General features: G+C 50.9%; 2 protein-coding genes across 2 annotated transcripts in view; one reads left to right on the forward strand and one right to left on the reverse strand.

Annotated features, from left to right (window-relative positions):
* MAP3K13 (mitogen-activated protein kinase kinase kinase 13) overlaps positions 1-10,803 on the forward strand; it is a 62,763-nt gene extending 51,960 nt beyond the window's left edge. Inside the window, exons 8-15 of the mRNA XM_057379600.1 lie at positions 1,320-1,428; positions 2,018-2,127; positions 3,324-3,440; positions 4,134-4,271; positions 5,277-6,000; positions 7,133-7,203; positions 8,994-9,291; positions 9,951-10,803. Coding sequence (XP_057235583.1) covers positions 1,320-1,428; positions 2,018-2,127; positions 3,324-3,440; positions 4,134-4,271; positions 5,277-6,000; positions 7,133-7,203; positions 8,994-9,291; positions 9,951-10,052 — 1,669 coding nt within the window. The 3' untranslated portion in view covers positions 10,053-10,803. The remainder of the gene's footprint in view (positions 1-1,319; positions 1,429-2,017; positions 2,128-3,323; positions 3,441-4,133; positions 4,272-5,276; positions 6,001-7,132; positions 7,204-8,993; positions 9,292-9,950) is intronic.
* TMEM41A (transmembrane protein 41A) lies at positions 10,788-17,525 on the reverse strand. Its single transcript, XM_057379599.1, has 5 exons — positions 17,352-17,525; positions 17,116-17,269; positions 16,182-16,343; positions 15,523-15,661; positions 10,788-15,058 (listed from the first exon to the last, which is right to left on the reverse strand). Exons 1-5 carry the CDS (start codon positions 17,447-17,449, stop codon positions 14,838-14,840), a joined length of 774 nt encoding a protein of 257 aa, XP_057235582.1. The 5' UTR covers positions 17,450-17,525; the 3' UTR covers positions 10,788-14,837.
* Positions 17,526-17,531: the final 6 nt, after the last annotated feature.

Here is a 17,531-nt window from a genome sequence, read left to right on the forward strand (position 1 = left end):
GCTGTGGCAGCTCCGTGCTCCCCGCTCCCTGGGGCAGCAGCAGCAGCTCGCTACAACAGCGAGCATGGACAAACACATCCCCACCTAGCGGAAGGAGGTTGGTGGGAGGGGACAGGAGGCTCCACGAGCTGCGCTTGCCCTCTCAAGGTTGATTCAGTCTTGAAATTTAAGTGTTGGTCTTTTTTCTCAAAAATTCAAATGTTCTTGTACTTGTCTGTAGTCTTAAGGGATGTTCAGTGCATTGCAGARCTCAGGCATGTGCTGTGTGACATCCTGCAGACCTTTAGTGCTTAGAAATGCCCTGAATRTAAGTTTTCATTCTACTGGACTGAGTCTTTCCATTACAAAATTTGGAAACTGATGGGACAACGAACCAAAGTGTGTCTCTTGCAGACAAGCAAGCCAGGATACAGTCTGAAACTGTTCCTATCTTTCACTCTGTAGTCACAATTTCCAGTCTTAAATGTTTTGCACCTCTTTTATTTCTTCAGAATGGCTCATCGCAAGCCACCTCTAGCACAATTAAATTATTTTCAGCAAAAGAGAAAACCAGAGAAGCTCCTTTGCTCTAACCTGTCAGCTGCCTGGTTCAGAGAGCAGGATCTAGTGAAATCCTTTCAGAAGGGCAGGAAAGGCTGGCCCAGAGGGGCAGAAGAGGCTGGCAGTGCCCATCCCTGACCCCAGAAGGGTGGGAGAGGCTGGCAGTGCCCATCCCTGACCCCAGAGGGACAGGAGAGGCTGGCAGTGCCCATCCCTGACCCCANATCCCTGACCCCAGAAGGGTGGGAGAGGCTGGCAGTGCCCATCCCTGACCCCAGAGGGACAGGAGAGGCTGGCAGTGCCCATCCCTGACCCCAGAAGGGCAGGAGAGGCTGGCAGTGCCCATCCCTGACCCCAGAAGGGTGGGAGAGGCTGGCAGTGCCCATCCCTGACCCCAGAAGGGTGGGAGAGGCTGGCAGTGCCCATCCCTGACCCCAGAGGGACAGAAGAGGCTGGCAGTGCCATCCCTGACCCCAGAAGGGTGGGAGAGGCTGGCAGTGCCATCCCTGAGTCCAGAGGGACAGGAGAGGCTGGCAGTGCCCATCCCTGACCCCAGAGGGACAGGAGAGGCTGGCAGTGCCATCCCTGACCCCAGAGCACTAGAAGGGGCTGGCAGTGCCCATCCCTGACCCCAGAGCACTAGAAGAGGCTGGCAGTGCCATCCCTGACCCCAGAAGGGTGGGAGAGGCTGGCAATGCCCATTCCTGACCCCAGAAGGGTGGGAGAGGCTGGCAGTGCCATCACACACCTCACCCCTGGCTGTTTCTGTTTGGTTGCAGGCAGAGCAAGCCTCGGAACCGTCCGTCCTTCCGGCAGACTCTGATGCACCTGGACATCGCCTCTGCTGATGTGCTGGCTACTCCTCAGGAAACCTACTTCAAATCCCAGGTAACTGGGAAAGGCTGTAGCCTGTGAGTGCTGGAATTAGCTCCAAGGACCTGATTTTGGAGGCTGCATCGTGTACAGCAAGAGTCTGGATCCATAATTTCAGTTTGATTCTTGGGGAGAAGCATCCTGATGGGTGTTTGAAAATCTTTTACCCAAACTTTTCCAAGCTGAGACTTTCTGCTGCAGGAACCAGGGCTTCAAGGGGCAAAAATAGAGTACCACCCTAGACAGTACAACCATGGATGTAGCTTTCTAAATCATGGGCCTTTCTACTTATTTTCAGTGCCAAAAGGGAAGAAAAATGCTCTCTTAGGACAAAAAGAGCTCTAGGAATTAAAAAAAAATCTTAGAAAATGCAGGTATGTTTTAAATTCTCTAATTGGTGCACAAAATGGTAAATACCATTTKAAAATGCTGGCACTAAATGTGCGGCAGTGTTGTTACCCAAAATAATTCAGCTAACAGAAATAMACTCCCAACCCAAAGCTGTAATTTTCTGTGGACACAAGGAACATTGCCCAAGAGTTTTTCTGGTGCACCTACAGATCCCAGTTCTTTGTAAATAGCTAAAAGTAAATTGCTTTCCTAGGCTGAATGGAGAGAAGAAGTGAAGAAACATTTTGAGAAAATTAAAAGTGAAGGAACTTGTATCCACCGGCTGGATGAAGAATTGATTCGGCGTCGAAGAGAAGAGCTGAGGTTTGTTCACAGTCTTTTGTGCTTAGTATTTGCTTTTCCATCCAGCCTTCCCTTCCCCAGCTAAATGAGCCCTCAGCTTGTCCTCACAGCCCCTTGTCCTGCTTCAGCCCCTGACTCATTTTATTCTCCTTCTGTATTGARGTTCCCAAGACAGGACCCAGTATTCCGGGTGATGTAAATTTGAGCAGCCTTAACTCCTTGTGATCCAGAAATTGAARTTCCCATGGGCATGGCCTAGGCCATGAGCACTGCTTGGCTGCTGGGAAGCTGGAGAGAAGCAGTGGGACCTGCCCCTGCTCTGGGCAGTGTCAGCAATTTGCTCCAGACAAGGTTGCAAAGTGTCCCAGGGAATATTTCTGCCTGAGAGTTGGTGTTTGTGATAACAGCACTGAAGCACGGGACATCCACCTCAGTGGGAAATCCATCCTGAGCTTGGCTGTGAGCTTCCTCTGCCCTGACACTTTCTTTGGATTAGTTATTCCAGAGAAGTGAACACAMTTCATTTGAACAGCCCACTGAAATGCATTTTGAACATTAGACCAACTTCAAAATGGAAGCAGAAGGTTTATTTAAAGAAGGGAAAGTATTTCATCTTGAGATACAAAATACAGTTGTAATTTGCAACTTTTGCAAATGCAGTTGACAGAGAAACATAAAACTCTAAAAAGCCATTCTGTGTCAAACCTGAGGAGCTAAAGGGGCCCTTGGCCAGGCAGTTTGATGCAGTGGTTGGTCAGTGTTCCCTGACCCCCAGAAAGCTATGGGTGGTCACATCTTTCAGCTGTGGTTCCATTTATCTTCTGGAGCTGTGGGGACACACTGCTGTTCAAGAAATAGAGCCAGGTGTCTTCTCTCCTGTTCCTGTAGAGGCTGGTTTAGCCCCTTCTCTGTGCAAACAGTGTTATCAGGGCTTGGCCACAGGGCTTCTGTGTCTGAGGCATTTGCAGCCTCTCTGGGGAGAAGTGTTGCCACTCTCTCAAGGCTGTTCAACACTTTCTAAATCATACCATGATTTATTGCTGTATCAGGCCCTTAATCAATCATCATTCACTGGTAGCTGTATCTGGGGTTCAGTGAAGTACAGCTGGCAAATTTGACTTTTAAAAGATCTTTTCCTAAAACACCTGCACTTCTTCTCATTCTCTTCTCTTGGTCTGTGGAAGTCAGACTGGAATAAGGCCTTTTCTGCCTTTCAGACATGCATTGGATATCCGTGAGCACTACGAGAGGAAGCTGGAGCGAGCCAACAACCTGTACATGGAGCTGAGTGCTATCATGCTGCAGCTGGAGGTGCGGGAGAAGGAGCTTATCAAGTACGTGACTGAGAGTGGTGACATGCACGTGGCAGKGTGGGCACAGGAGGGCAGAAACAGTGCTTCATTCCTCAACTGGATAGTGGCACTTGTAGATGTAGTGTCCCCTGACAGAGGTTTTGCTGGKGAGCAGGGAGAGACCCCTTTGGGGTGAATTCCTGCAGACCAGTGGCAGTGGTTAGTGGCTGGGAGAAAGGCACCTTCCCCCTTGGCACTGGCATCCTTTGGCCCATGTGTGAAGAGAACAGCAGTGCTGCTCCTGGTCTGCATGCCAGGGCCCTGCCCCAGCCCTCTGACCCCTGCAGCAGGAATTTGGAGGTGTCTGTGTCCTTTCCAGCAGAGCAGATTGTGTTGCACCTAGCCATGGCTGGGAATTGGGTATGCATGTTCCCTGCAGAGCCAGTTCCTGTGCAGAAGGAGCTGCAGGTGGAAACAGAGACAATTGATGTGGGGTTTTTTTTTTTTTTTTGCATTCCCTGTTATTTCAGGAGGGAACAAGCGGTGGAAAAGAAATACCCTGGGACCNTCATACAAAGCTTATCTTACCTTTTTAGGAGTAATTAAATAAGTAAGTGGGGTTACAGTCTGGTTTCAGTTTTTGGGTTTTTTTTTTTTTTTTTTTTTTTTTTTTTTTTTTTTTTTTTTTTTTTTTTTTTTTTTTTTTTTTTTTTTTTGCATTCCCTGTTATTTCAGGAGGGAACAAGCGGTGGAAAAGAAATACCCTGGGACCTACAAACGCCACCCAGTCAGACCAATAATCCACCCCAATACAGTGGAGAAGTTGATGAAGAGGAAAGGGGTCTCCCATAAACCAGGCAGCCAGACCAAACGGTGAGAAGTAACAAYACTGCCCTCTGCCAGAGGCAGTGGTAGATCCCCACTGGGATAAGCAGGCAGTTCCTTCCCTTTGAGCTCGGTGAAATGCAGGGTAGGACAAAGGGGTGTTCACTCTTGGGCCTGGTCTGAKCCTCAGAATCATAATTGTTCAATTATCTTAAAGTAAAAGGGGTGAATTCTGCCATCCCTTTCACCTGGGCAGCTCTCTGGAACCACAGAATATCACAGGATGGGTTGGTTGAGTGGATGGATTGTTGATCCTTGTGATTKTTGAGCAGATGATGATGCCTGGACAGGAGGTATCTCATGCATTTCCTTCAATTCCTGACTGTCTGAGCAGTTAGATCATCCTTAACTTGGATGGGAATAAGCAGGGCAAGGGACTGTGGGAATCGGCCAGGCCTCAGGGAGGATGGATTCATTGTTGAGGAATTAATTTGGAATTTGAGATTTGGGAATTCATGCTGTCCTTTCAGTTATTTGTCTTCTGCATGACTTTTAGATAGGGAGATTATTTTTTTTCAGAGGAGTTGTCTGTTTTTTTAGTCTTTACTTTTTTGGGGATTTGCAGGAGTTAGTCCTGATTACCAGTGAATAATCACTTCTGAATTAATATCCCCACATGGCTCTGAGATGAGCAGCCTGATCAGCACCATTGTACTTGCACACAGGGAGAGCCACGCTCTACCCCAAGGTCCTGGGAGGATGCTATTTTGGGAAAGAACATCAAAATAAGAGCGGAAAAGGAGAGCGTGTGACAGCTTAGAAAAAAAAACAGTGAGAAGGGAGTGTAGAGAAGGGTGGGCTGAAYGGGAAGGACATTGAGTGGAAAGAAYCACAGAGACCAAAATGCAGGAGTTGAGCAGCTGGAGGGGAGGGCAGCCTGTAGATTTTAGGAAGAAAAGTGTGCTTTTGGCTCCAGCTGCCTGTCCATGCCGACCGCAGGCCGGTGTCACTGCTTTGTGACTTGGTGTGTAACTGCTGCTCCCTGTGTCCCAGGCCAGATCTGCTGAAGTCAGAGGGCATACCCAGCACCGAGGCAGCATCCAACGGCTCCCCAGTCTCAGGAAGTCCCAAGATGTCAACCCTGAGTGGCAAAAGCCGGTACCGCAGCAAGCCACGGCACCGCCGGGGGAACAGCAAAGGCAGCTACAACGAATTTGCAGGGATCTTGAAAAGCCAGCCGGCGCAGGACGATGCTCCCCCGCCTCCCCCTGCCCACCCTCCCCAGGGCCCCGCGGCGCCGCCGCAGCCCGGCCACGGTCCCCACGGGCAGCACTCGCGGCTGCACGCCCACGGGCAGGACATCGCCACCTGCGCCAACAACCTGCGCTACTTCGGGCCCGCGGCCGCGCTGCGCAGCCCCCTCAGCAACCACGCGCAGCGCCGCGTCTCCGGCTCCAGCCCCGACCTCATCTCCACCGCCATGGAGGCCGACAGCCGCCGCGGCCTGGACGGCGAGGACGCTGCGGCCGAGCGCTGGCAGTGCTGCCAGGCCGACCCCTACGACCCCTGCCTGCAGTGCAGGGACCAGGACAGTGGCCGGGGACGCGTGGCGTCCGTGGAGCCCGCTGGGAGCCGCCCGCAGTCCCCGGCGTCGCTCTACGAGAGCACGCAGTTCATGGAGAAGCTGGAGGAGCAGGGCACGGCAGCCTCCGCCCTGGGCACTCCTCAGCACTTGGCTTCCTCAGGGCTGCCTTGCAAAGCCAGATCCCTCCAAAAGGTAAGGACTGCGGTTTGGAGACATAGCTTTAGTGAGGCCTGGCTCACTTATGTGTGATTTCTCTCCAATTTTGGTTTGAGCTGAAACTTGTTCTGCTGAATTTTTGGTGTTGAAACGGTCTTAAATGCTTTCGAGCCTTTCTCCAAAGGAAAGGATAAATGTATTCTTTAAATTGTTCTGTGATACCACTTAAGAGTTTCTYTGAGAATCTGTGGTGTTGCTGTGTTTCAGAGCAAAAATTCAACATTTTCCATGGTCCTGGGGACATCTCTTTTGTTTCACCTGCCAGAAATTGTCCCCCTGCACTGAAAGTCATAGTTCTGTATTTTGTGAAGATTTTGCAAGAGTGAAAAAGAGGTTATGGCACACTTGTACAGAAAGAGCTCTTTGTTCCTCCTGCTTCTGTCCAGGTGGTGAGAGAAATAAGAACCAGTCTGAGTTCAAAGAGCAGGAAACCTGGGCCTGGTTGGAAAAGTCAAGGAAAATAGCATAATTACCAGACCAAGAGTGTAGTTTGGGCCCAGCATGAAGGAAGCAGGACCTTGTAAAACAAGGGGATGGGATGAGATAGAGGCTGAATCGGAATGAGGGGCTGACAGGTTGGATAGGATAGAGGGAGGCTCTGAAAAACAAGGGTGTGGGTGTRGATTTGGATGGGAGAAGGAGAATGAAAGGCTCTGTGCTCACTGAGGTGAGGAATGAAACAAATCTCAAGTTCTTCTACTTGGTGAAACCCACTGGCAAAGGCTGTGTCATCCCCATCCCACTGGGATGGGCTGCTGCAGAAGAAGGTAAAGCCAGGAGTGCCAAATGAGCTCAATAATTTATATGGGTTTCCATGTCATACWAATGATTTGCTTCAGTGAGAATCTGGAACATTCTGTTCTCCATGCCTGCTGAAATACTCCAGTGTATTTCCCAGTCAGTCCCTCCAGATTTGGGGATGGCAGCATTCAGGCTGCCTGAAMCAACCTCCTCGTGAGACAGTGTCTGAGTCAGTGCTCCTGACAGGCTTTTGCTGCTCTAGATTCTTGCAGCCTGTTGGCACAATGACTTTGTCCTGGAGGACCAAGGGCCAGCCAAGTCTGAACTTCCCCAAAGGTGACACCCTTTTGTCCTTGTTTTCTGCCAGAGCGGGGACGAATCGTCAGAAGAGGAGGAGGGCGAAGTCGACAGTGAAGTGGAATTTCCTCGTAGACAAAGGTAAAAGGTGAATTCACTCTAATCTCTCTTTGATGAGACAAAACTGAGGAGAGCTCTCATAGCAGCACTGAAACTGGGAGAGGTGCTGGCACAAGAACAGGATCCCGTTCACTGTGTCCCATCCACCCTCAGCTGATCCCCCCTGTCCACTTGCTGTTCCAGCCCATCCTGAGATGTTCTCTCTGRCCCAGCTTTCCTGCTGCAGGCTGTTTGCAGCACTGTTTGATCAAACTTGGTAACATTACTGTGCCTCTACAAACCAGCTGCTGCATCTGTTTCACCAGGATCAGACCCAGTGCATGTGGGAACCCTTGGTGGACTCTTCCCAGTGTTGTTTATTAACTGTTGCTGCAGTGGGGCAGACTCCAGCACCTTTGTACTTGAATTCAGATCAGATTGCAGAGCTAAGTGACAACAGCAGATCGATTTTGATGGTGTAAAATTGCCTGTAAAATAAGTCTTAGGGGGAGCGTTCCTACATAAGCCTGTGGAGCAGCAGGATTTACAGTCCTATGTTCAGGAAAGACACCRTGGATTTGGTGCTGCAGCTTCCTGGTGTGCAGAAGTGCTTGCAGTAGGCAAGTAAGTTAAAGGTTTGATTCAAAGGAGCAGAGAAGAAAATAAAAGCTTGTCTGCTGTTGTGCCCATGCACAACACACCTGAAGCTTAAATTCTAATGCTCCCTTCATTGTTCCAACTTAAAAAGCACAGTAAAGTTGGGAAGGCACTGAGAAGTGTGACAAGAGTGGTTAGGGATGGTTTCTGTAAAAGAAGAGATAAAATCCATGTGAAATATTTCTCTAGCACAAGGAGATGCATCACCAGAGGTGCATGAAATTATAATTTATGTGGAGAAAATAGACAAGGAATGAATCTTCACATTTATGTTAGGGGCAGCCAGTGAAGCAAACAGGGCTTTAAAATGAACAAAARGAAGCACTTTTTCCACCTGGAACATTTTCAGATGTGGAGCTCATTGTCAAGGTGCACTGTAGAAATCAAACTGAACAGCCATAAGTGCTGGATTTCTGAGTGTGGATCCATCAGTGACTATCAGCATTGTCACCTGGGTTTGAGTTCAGAAGTCACATCTGAATGGTACAAACCAGGAGGGGATGCCAGGAGAAAGCAGGCTCTGTCTGCATGCCCTGTTTTCACACTTTTCCCAGATTATTTCTTCCTGCCTGGGGTTGGAGGCAGAATTCTGGGCTGGATGAGTTATGGTACTCRTACAGTTCCTGTGCAATGTTGTTTTCTTCTGTGATTTACTAACTTGGAAGATTAGGTGCACAAATTGCCTGTTCCATGTGATGCCCAGTGTGGGTCTCCTGGCATGTCCCCTCAACTGATGTGTTGCCCTATCGCTGCTGAATCCTGGCACAAGGCCATTTCCACAGGCAGGTAACTGTGAGCTTATTTCTTGAACAGACATTCCTAAATCCTGCCTGGCTGTTGGGATGGCTGCCAGGGAATGCAGCTATTTCCAGGTGAGTTAGCTTGAAGCCCACAGTACAGCTTTGCCTTCCTTTAGAAAATGCACTGTCAAAGAAAAATATGCTCCAGGACAGAGTGGCTAATATAGACATATCAAACAGGACCAAATAAGAACAGATGAATTTAAAGATGCAGGTCTCGAGCTAAATCATTCAGAAGGGGTAGAATTCTGTAGCTCCAGGATGTGAAAGGCACTCCACAAGGCCTGGTGTAGCAGAGCAGTGAACACAGCACCCAGGAMGCTCACTGTGAGTGTGATCCCAGCTGAACACTGAACTTTCTCTCCCGCTATGCAGACCCCACCGCTGCATCAGTAGCTGCCAGTCCTACTCAACCTTCAGCTCCGAGAACTTCTCCGTGTCAGATGGGGAGGAGGGGAACACGAGCGACCACTCGAACAGCCCAGATGAGYTGGGCACCAAGCTGGAGGATGAGCTGGCTGAGAAGCTGGAGGACATGTTGTCCCAGACTCCAGAGATCCCCATTGAAATCTCCACGCAGTCAGACGGGCTTTCGGACAAGGAGTGTGCTGTGCGGAGGGTCAAGACTCAGATGTCCCTGGGCAAACTTTGTGCAGATGAACACAGCTGTGAGGTGAGTTTGTAATCCCTTCACCCTTCCACTCAGTGGAAAAAACCCAACATAAACGTTATGGAAAGCAATCCAAGGGYCAGAAAGTTGGAACACTGCCTAGGAGATGCTATGGTAGGTAGTGTAGGTGTACTACAGCAAAGCAACTGCTGCAATACCCAATCTGCCTCCTGCTTGGCAAAGAGTGGGTGGGARAAAGTAGCACAAACAAAGCTGAACATAATGTGCTGGTCAAGATGAGTGTGATTTTGGGATGCCATCAGATCTGCAGTTGCATTAAGTGGGATAAAAATAGATAATGAAATGGAGCGGATATAAACTGCCTCAGCCATATCCATCGGCAGCMTTGCTGACAAAGCCGAAATGACTTCCTTCCTTTCACTGCCTTTCAAGTGTTTGGGAGGCGTAGGGCAGAGCCTCCTGCACCATCTCCTCAAAACCTGTGTTTGGAGTGCTCTGACCAGGAGTTTCTTGCTGTTCCCTCGCWGAGGGGAGACAAGTGACCTTTGGTGGGGCAGTCATATGCTGTGCCCTCTCCTGCATGTGCCGCTCTCCTCTGTGGGTGGTGACCTTTGCCTGGCTGCTCTGACAGACTGGGATGTGTGGATGATGTGCAGTACAGGAATGGTGCTCAAGTCTCCCCTTTCCCTTTTGCTTTGCAGAACCCACCACAGTTTGGAGAATCAGACTGTGACTCTTCTGAAGGGGAGTGTTCTGATGCCACGGTCAGGACCAATAAGCCCTGCAGCTCTGCTACTTGGTAATACAGATCTCCCCCAAAGCTTCCTGGTACTGGCATTTTGATTTCCCTGAGATTCCACTTCATTCCCCTTCATCACACTTTACAGGAAGAGAAGATGCTTCTCCTTCCCATCCCAGGAGTGATTTGCAATAACCCGAATCTCTGGAAAATGTCCAAATGAAATTAATTCTCTTTGAGCATTTCAATCAAGAATGGCAGGGATGTATTTTATTGAATAATCTAGTTACTGTAACATGGATATTTATTTTTTTGACATTTTAACACTTTTTACTGTAAAGAGTGGATTGTATTTATAGACACACAGACTTGTTGCAAAAAAAAAAAAAAAGTTCAGAAAGCAAGCACACTACGGAGAAACATCCTGGGAGTCCTGCCTGGACAGCTTTGTGTACAGACAYGGGGGATTCTCTTGCTGCTTGCACAGGGGACCAGGCCTCGTGGCCCTGAAGATTGGAGAACAGATCAAGAAAACTAAACCACTCAGTCTTATCAAATGAGGAAAAGCAGAAAAAGACCTGACTGTAGGGTCACCTGTGAACAAAGTGTTTTCAGTATAACCAGCTGGGTCATTTTTAGTCAGAAGGTGGACATGTTCCTGGAGAAAACTGGTACCGAGGTGCTAACATCCAGGGTCTTTGAGTCKATACATCCCCAGGAATGTAATGATGGGTTTTATTTTAAGGATTTTTAGTTTCTTTTTTTAATCAGCATTTTGTTGTGAGATCCTGCAAATGTATTCTAACCTCGTCCTCTCGAGAATTGGTATCAGAGCACTTCTTACCACCGTCCTTGCTTCACTCTGGCAGTGTCAACCTCCAGCTGAGCAGGGAAACCTCTCTCAGATGCAGTGTGCCATTTCCCAGTTTACTTCCTCCTCTTACCTCCTGTCTGTTTCAGTCAGTCAAATCAATCAACTCAGTGTTGGCCAAGCATGGACTTGCAAAGCGTGGAAAGCACATTCCGCAGAGCCCGAGCATTKCTGGGGAGGACACTGGAGACGCCTGGACTGGACTGGGAGAAGCAGTCTCTCACCTACAGCAGCACCAAGAACCAGCAGAGAGCTGTGTGTTGAGGGGGAAGACTGGGAATCACTGGCCTGGCTAAGAGCATCAGCCCTGCTCTGTCTCCTCATTTGCTGTACATTCTTGGAAGCATTAGCAGCTGCCTGCCCTTCACGGCAGGCCTTGTGCAGGGAATCTTGATGTGGCCATGGCATGGCCATGTCTCAGCTGTGCCCCGAGGCCTCTGTTTCTCCTCCAAGCTGAAACTCTGCAGGTGCAAGTGAGGATAGTACTGGTATATGACAGGCCGAGGCATTGGCAGATGAGAAAAATTTGTTTTCTGATAGAACTCATAGTGCCTTCCCTTTAAACACTACTCTTCTAAAACAATATTGAAAGAGAACAAAATGATAAAGCACGTTCCTCCCCCYTTCCTTAGTTGATGTCCCCCTGCAAGAGCTCTCCCTCTGCCCTTCCCAGTGTGCTGGCTGGCACAGCCAGCCAGAGGTGAACGGCAGGAATGGACCATGGACAGGTACTTCTGTTGCTTTGTTTGTTTACATTTTATGTTAAAATATTGGTTTGAACTTAACTGTGGTAATTTATAGCCTCATGGCAAACTGAAGGAAAATGTCTTACTTATACAGAGAGCAGTATTGTATGAGTTAAATTATCCCATATTTTTAAATTTTTGTAGCTGGACTACAGACAAATCTTAAGTTATGATGTTATTTTATTATTTATTATCATTTCTGTAGATCAGAAGGTTGGCTTCACCGCTAGCACAATTGTAATCTCTGTGTGTGACGTTACCTTCTCCCTGCTCRCCGGAGGGGTAGGAGCAGAGCTGGGCTCCGTGGCTGTCAGGAGTTGCTGCCTCTTGTGCTTTCCAGGGATGCTGTCACTCCAGGGCAGAGAAAGAGAGGGATAGATGGCTGCAGTCAGATTCCTGGTGGGCAGAGCTGCGGTTCGCTCACGTTGCTGGTGGTTGGCAACGGCTGAAGTGGTGGGAATGAGGGAATGGTGGTCAGGGAGCAAGTGGCTTTTGAACTGATCACAACTGAGTAACCATTACAAGATTCCCTGGCCAGAGCATGCAGAAGAACATYAGGAAGGAGGGCAGTTGCCCTGGGCAGTGGGTCCATGTGCTGGATCGCCCGGGCGGGACCAAACAGGCTCCTGGAGAGGGAGTGACCCGCTCACCCCGTTCTGGGTGGGGGCAGAATCCCATGGGGAGTGAAGCTTTTCTCTGGCTCCTTTCCTCTCTCTTCCCAGCCCTCGTTTCTCCTCCCTGATGTTCTTTGTCTCTTGGCCAGTGGCAGGAGGAGCTGGTGAGGCCAGAGATGGCTTTGCTGTTTTGCTGCTGTGGTGTGAGAGGGGTTTGGTGGTGCAGATGGTTACTCAGGAGGCTGGAGGCCGAGGTGTGGGAAGTTAGCASTGAACTGTGTGCACATAACACACGGTGGTGWAAAGAGAGGTGGAGAGCTGCCATCMGGTGTCCCCAGCAGAGGATGCCAGGCCTGGTGYCCCTRGGGAGACTGCTCAGATGTGGCAGGCTCTGGGAGGCCCATGGGCAGCTCTGGTATCCTTGRGCAGCCCCACAAACAACCCCAAAACAGAGCTGCCTCCAGCTCAGGCCTGTCAGTGTCWCCAGGGCCTCCAGCCTGTGGCCATCCAGCCCCGACAAATAGATTCCAGAGGGGTTTGGGTACCTGTGCTCTCTGCACAGGCTCCACCATGGCATGAAGCTCCACTGGGCTTGCAGAGCCTTGGTGTGTGGGATTTTGGGACCCTTCTGGGCCHGCTGTCCTGGGTGTGTGCTGAACCCTCCCCATCCTTGCCCAGGGACATGCTGGCCTGTTCTGCAGCCTGGGCAGGCAGAGCTGCCCCCTCCAGGCTACCACGTCTAGCTGTATTCTCCTCCCAGCCCCGGGTCATCGCACTSTTACAGTCCAGCATCGCTGCTCCCACCTGCTGCCCCACACAGTGTCCCGCTGGCAATGCCACCAGGGCAGCCCCTTGTCCCACCAGCAGAGGTGTCACCCCGGGCTCCCCTGCACACAGCCCATGTCCTTGCTCTGTGGGCAGAGCTGGCTCAGCACCCCCCATTCCCGGGATGGTTGCTGTCTATTTGGGGGGGGTTAGGTATGATTTTCCTTAGTGAAACCTCCCTGGGACTGCACAGACACGCTTCCCCGTCGCTGTAGGACACCTCTACTGCGGTTCCTCACACTTCCTCTCCTGGCAAGGTCTGGGGCTGAGAGGTGTAAGTGGGCCTGCTTATTCCTTGTAGTAAAACAGCATTCCAGGGCCCGAGTAAACTGTGGGTTCCCTTTCCAGCATCCCRAGTACCCTGATCCAGTTCTCGTGGCTGCTGACAGCTCATGAACACTAGCCTAGATTTTCTCCCAGAGCTGAATGTTSCCCTCCCCACTGTTGTGCTAAGTACCCATTTCATCTTGGCCCTGTCCAGTAGTGTTCATCCCCTCCTCCCTGCTCTGTGGATTCCTGAGACAAACTTGACTTTTTTTTTTTTTGTATTGACCAGTGTACAGTGATGGAAACAAGAATGACTATCAAAGCAAACAATGCATGGAATAAAAAGCCAGTGTACTTCAATGCTGCAGGCTGGTCTGGTGATCTGGGAAGGGGTTCTCATGGACTTCGGGATGATGTCATGAAGCCTTGTTCTTGGGTGTCCCCTCTGCCCCAACCCCCCCCCTTCCTTCCCATGCCAGGAAGATTACTTTATCCTCCAASTGGATCTCCTCATGGAGAGCAAATCCCAAAGCCCCAAGAGCACAGTATCATCCCTGGGGGATGAGGGTGCAGAGACCSTGGCACAGGTTACCCAGAGAAGCTCTGGATGCCCCTGGATATYTGGAAGTGTCCAAGGCCAGGCTGGATGGGKCTTGGAGCAGCCTGGGACAGTGGAAGGTGTCCCTGCCCATGGCAGGGGTGGAACTGGATGGGCTGGAGGATYCCTTTTAACCCAAACCTTTCTGGGATTCTATAATTTTATGCTCTCCAGCAACTGGGACAGAGCCCAYCTCTTTTTATTTYRAACCCTCTTAGTTACACAGGAGCARATGTGTGKGTTTCAAGGTGTTTCTCAAGGACAAATCTCTGCCAGTCAGGCACATCCATTCCCATTCTTTTTCCYTTTAGTCTTCATGGGGAGTGGCAGCCACTGGCAGACCAGAGAAGCAGTCTCAAGTGTTTTGACATGACTGATTCAGGCACCTCAAATCCTGAGCATTTTTCTGCAGAGTGTGCTGGTTTAACATGGGAATCAAAGAAGAATCTTCTACAGCTGCACCTTGAAACACCATTATTTTCTCAACTTGGTGCATGTACAGCTGCACAGGAGCACATGGCTCATCATTTCAGGCCAAAAATGCTAAATCAGTCTGGAGCTGGAGGGAGCAGAGCCTGCCTACTGCCCCCCTGAGCTGTGCTTGGCCCGTGTTCCACATCTGGGTTCTGGTTGGCCTTCCTCACAGGATTCCAATACTCCTCCTTTTTTTCCCCACAGCCTCAGGCATACAGAAGACTGATTTAAAGGAAACAGGCAAATTAYCTGAGTGCTCACAAAGCCCCTGTATCTCTCCGTGCAGGTACATGCACAGGTAAACATTCATTAAAAATAAGAACTGACACCTCCTCTGAAATGAGAAGGACGATTAAAAACTGCCACTGTCCTTGGTGGCACACAGCATGCAGAATATAAACCCTGGGAACAGAGTCCTGCAGCTTCTTACCCCAAAACTGGGGCACCTGAGCCATCACAAGCTCTTTTTGCCATTGAGTGTCTGAGCTTGCTTGTCCCCATCCAGCTTCAGGTGGTTCTTGCTGTATCTCTTGATGAGGGTCCCTGGAATCAGTGCTGCCACAGCCATGACCAGCAGCTTGAGCAGCGTGTCCCAGGAGAAGATGGCATCCAGAGAGGTGATTTGGGACAGAATGGCCCCAGTCTGCACACAGATGAAGTTATATGGTGTAAGGCCTGAAGGAATCAGAGCAGAAAAAAAGCTGTTAGTACTCCCCTATGGAAAATTAGCTCACAAATGTCCAAGGCCAGACAGAATCACAGAAGTGTTAGGGCTGGAAGGACCTCTGGAGATCATCCAGTCCCACCTCCTGCCAAGGCAGGGTCACCCAGAGCAGGTGACACAGGAACGTGTCCAGGGAGGTGTGGAATGTCTCCAGAGAGGAAGACTCTRTGCCCTCCCTGGGCAGCTTTTCCAGGACTCTGCCACCTTCCATGGAAAATTCTTCCTCATGTTGAGGTGGAACCCAGTGGTGTAAAGCAAAATTTGCAGCACTGGGGACACCTGTTTACGGAATGCTCAAGGGCAGCACGGAGGAAACAGATCAAGGGTCAGAGTCCCAGCTCTGCCCTCCCTGAGTCCATGATGCCAAGAGCAGCAGTGCCACACTGTCCCCTCAGGCTGTGTCCCCAGGCCTTACCGATAAGGACGGAGAGGAAGAACTGGGACACGGGGATGTTTAAAATGGGAGCCGAGAGGTTCAGAAACCAGTTTGGTGTCATGGGGAACAGCCTCAGGAACAACAAGAAGAAAAATAAGCAGCTCCTGTTCTCTTCTACCTGCCAAGAGAAATGTTACATATTATTCCTACTCCTCAGACAGCAGAAACAATGGCCATTATACCACAGTGAATATAAGTTTTYTTCCAGCATACCACAGCATAACATCATTCAGAACTGATAAAAAGCAACAGTATTATGGATGTTTGGGAGCCTAATGGTGAGACAGTCCACTCCGTGGAAGGAAGAGGTGGAAATGGGATCTCACCTGCACGAGAGATCAGGAAGTCAAGAGCAGARCCACCTCCAGCTGTACAGCATAGTATGGGATGGATGGAGGCAGTTCTAGAGCACAGGGCCTTCCCAAACACTCCTTTATTTCATGTCTGCTTTTCCTTGGGATATGGGATTTTCCTGGTAGCCCCTTTGGCAGCAGGCTTGCTCCAAGACAGCAGCCTGCTGTTAGACTGTGCTTTCAGCAGGCCTGATACATATCCTGCACACACTCAGTTTCACTGTCACCCCAAGAGCAGCCTGGCCCAGGGCCATCCCGGCTGTCAGCAGAACCACCCATTCTTACCTTGCCTTGCAGCAGAGCCACCTTCTCAGGGAAGAAGTGGATGACGAGCTGCTTGCCAAAGRCAGCAGAGAGCAGGTAGCAGAAGGTGGCTCCCACAGATGTGAGCACTGAGCACAGCACCAGCCCGGTCCACGGCCCRAAGAGCGCTCCAGCCAGGACATTCTGTGGGGACAACGTGGAGTGAGGCCCGGGGGACACAGTGTGCCATAGAACCACAGAATTGTCACAGTTGGAAAGGACTGCTGGAGATAATCCAGTTCAACCCTCTGCCAAAGCAGGGTYACCTGGATCAGGTGACACAGAAACAGGTGGTTTTGGGACGTCTCCAGAGAAGAGACTGTGCCCTCCCTGGGCAGCTGCTCCACGGTTCTGCCACCCGCCATGGAAAGAAGCTCTTCTTCATATTGAGGTGTAACTTTTTGTGTTTTAGTTTATGGCCATAGTTTATGGTCTCATCCTGTCACTGGGCACTACTGAACAGAGTCTGGCATCATCCTCTGACACACTCTCTAGATATTTATATGCATTAATGGCATCCCCTTTCAGTCCTTTCCAGACTAACCAGGCTCAGCTCCCAGTGTCTCCTCAGAGAGATGCTGCAAGTCCCTTCATCATCTTTGTGGCCTCTCTGGACCCTCTCCAGTAGCTCTTTGTTTCTCTTGTCCTGAGGATCCCAGAACTGGACCTGGCACTGCAGCTGTGCCTCACCAGGGCCGAGCAGAGGGGCAGGATCACTCCCTGACYTTCCCAGTGCACTCCAGGATTCCCACTTACCCCCCGGACCCTCAGGGCACATTATCCACCAACACTCCCAGACCCTTCCCAGCAGAGCCGACCCGTGCTGGTGCTGGAGGTTATTCCTGCCCAGGAGCGGGCCCTCTCCCTGCTCCAGCCGTGTCTCCCCGGCCCTCAGCCGCGCCACCCCCGCCCGTACCAGGAGGCTGGAGCCGGGGATGGCGAAGCTCTGCTTGTACAGGTACGCGCCGCAGAACAGGGCCAGCGCCGCGCCCCGGTGCTGCCGCTCGTAGTCCCGCAACGCCTCGGCCAGATCCCGCAGCTCCTCCAGGTCCGCCGGGAACCGCAGMGCCCTGCGGGGGGAGAGACACACGGGCAGCCGCGGCAGAAGCGAGGGACACAGGGGCAGCCGYAGCCCCGGCCCCGCACACCCACCTGCGCGTCTGCCCCGCGCTCAACCGCACCGACAGCAGCCACAGCGCAGCCGTAGAGGCCGCGAAGACGAGCAACAGCCCGGCCGGGCGCCGCCACATGCCGGGTCGGGGCCGCCGCTGCCACCGCCAGAGCAAGCGGAGCTACCCGGCCCTGCCGCCCTCCCCTGCCGCCCTCAGCGCC

Source organism: Malurus melanocephalus, unplaced genomic scaffold, assembly GCF_030028575.1.
Source record: "Malurus melanocephalus ecotype Western Australia unplaced genomic scaffold, MMel_1.1 scaffold_412, whole genome shotgun sequence".
Lineage (NCBI taxonomy): Eukaryota > Metazoa > Chordata > Aves > Passeriformes > Maluridae > Malurus > Malurus melanocephalus.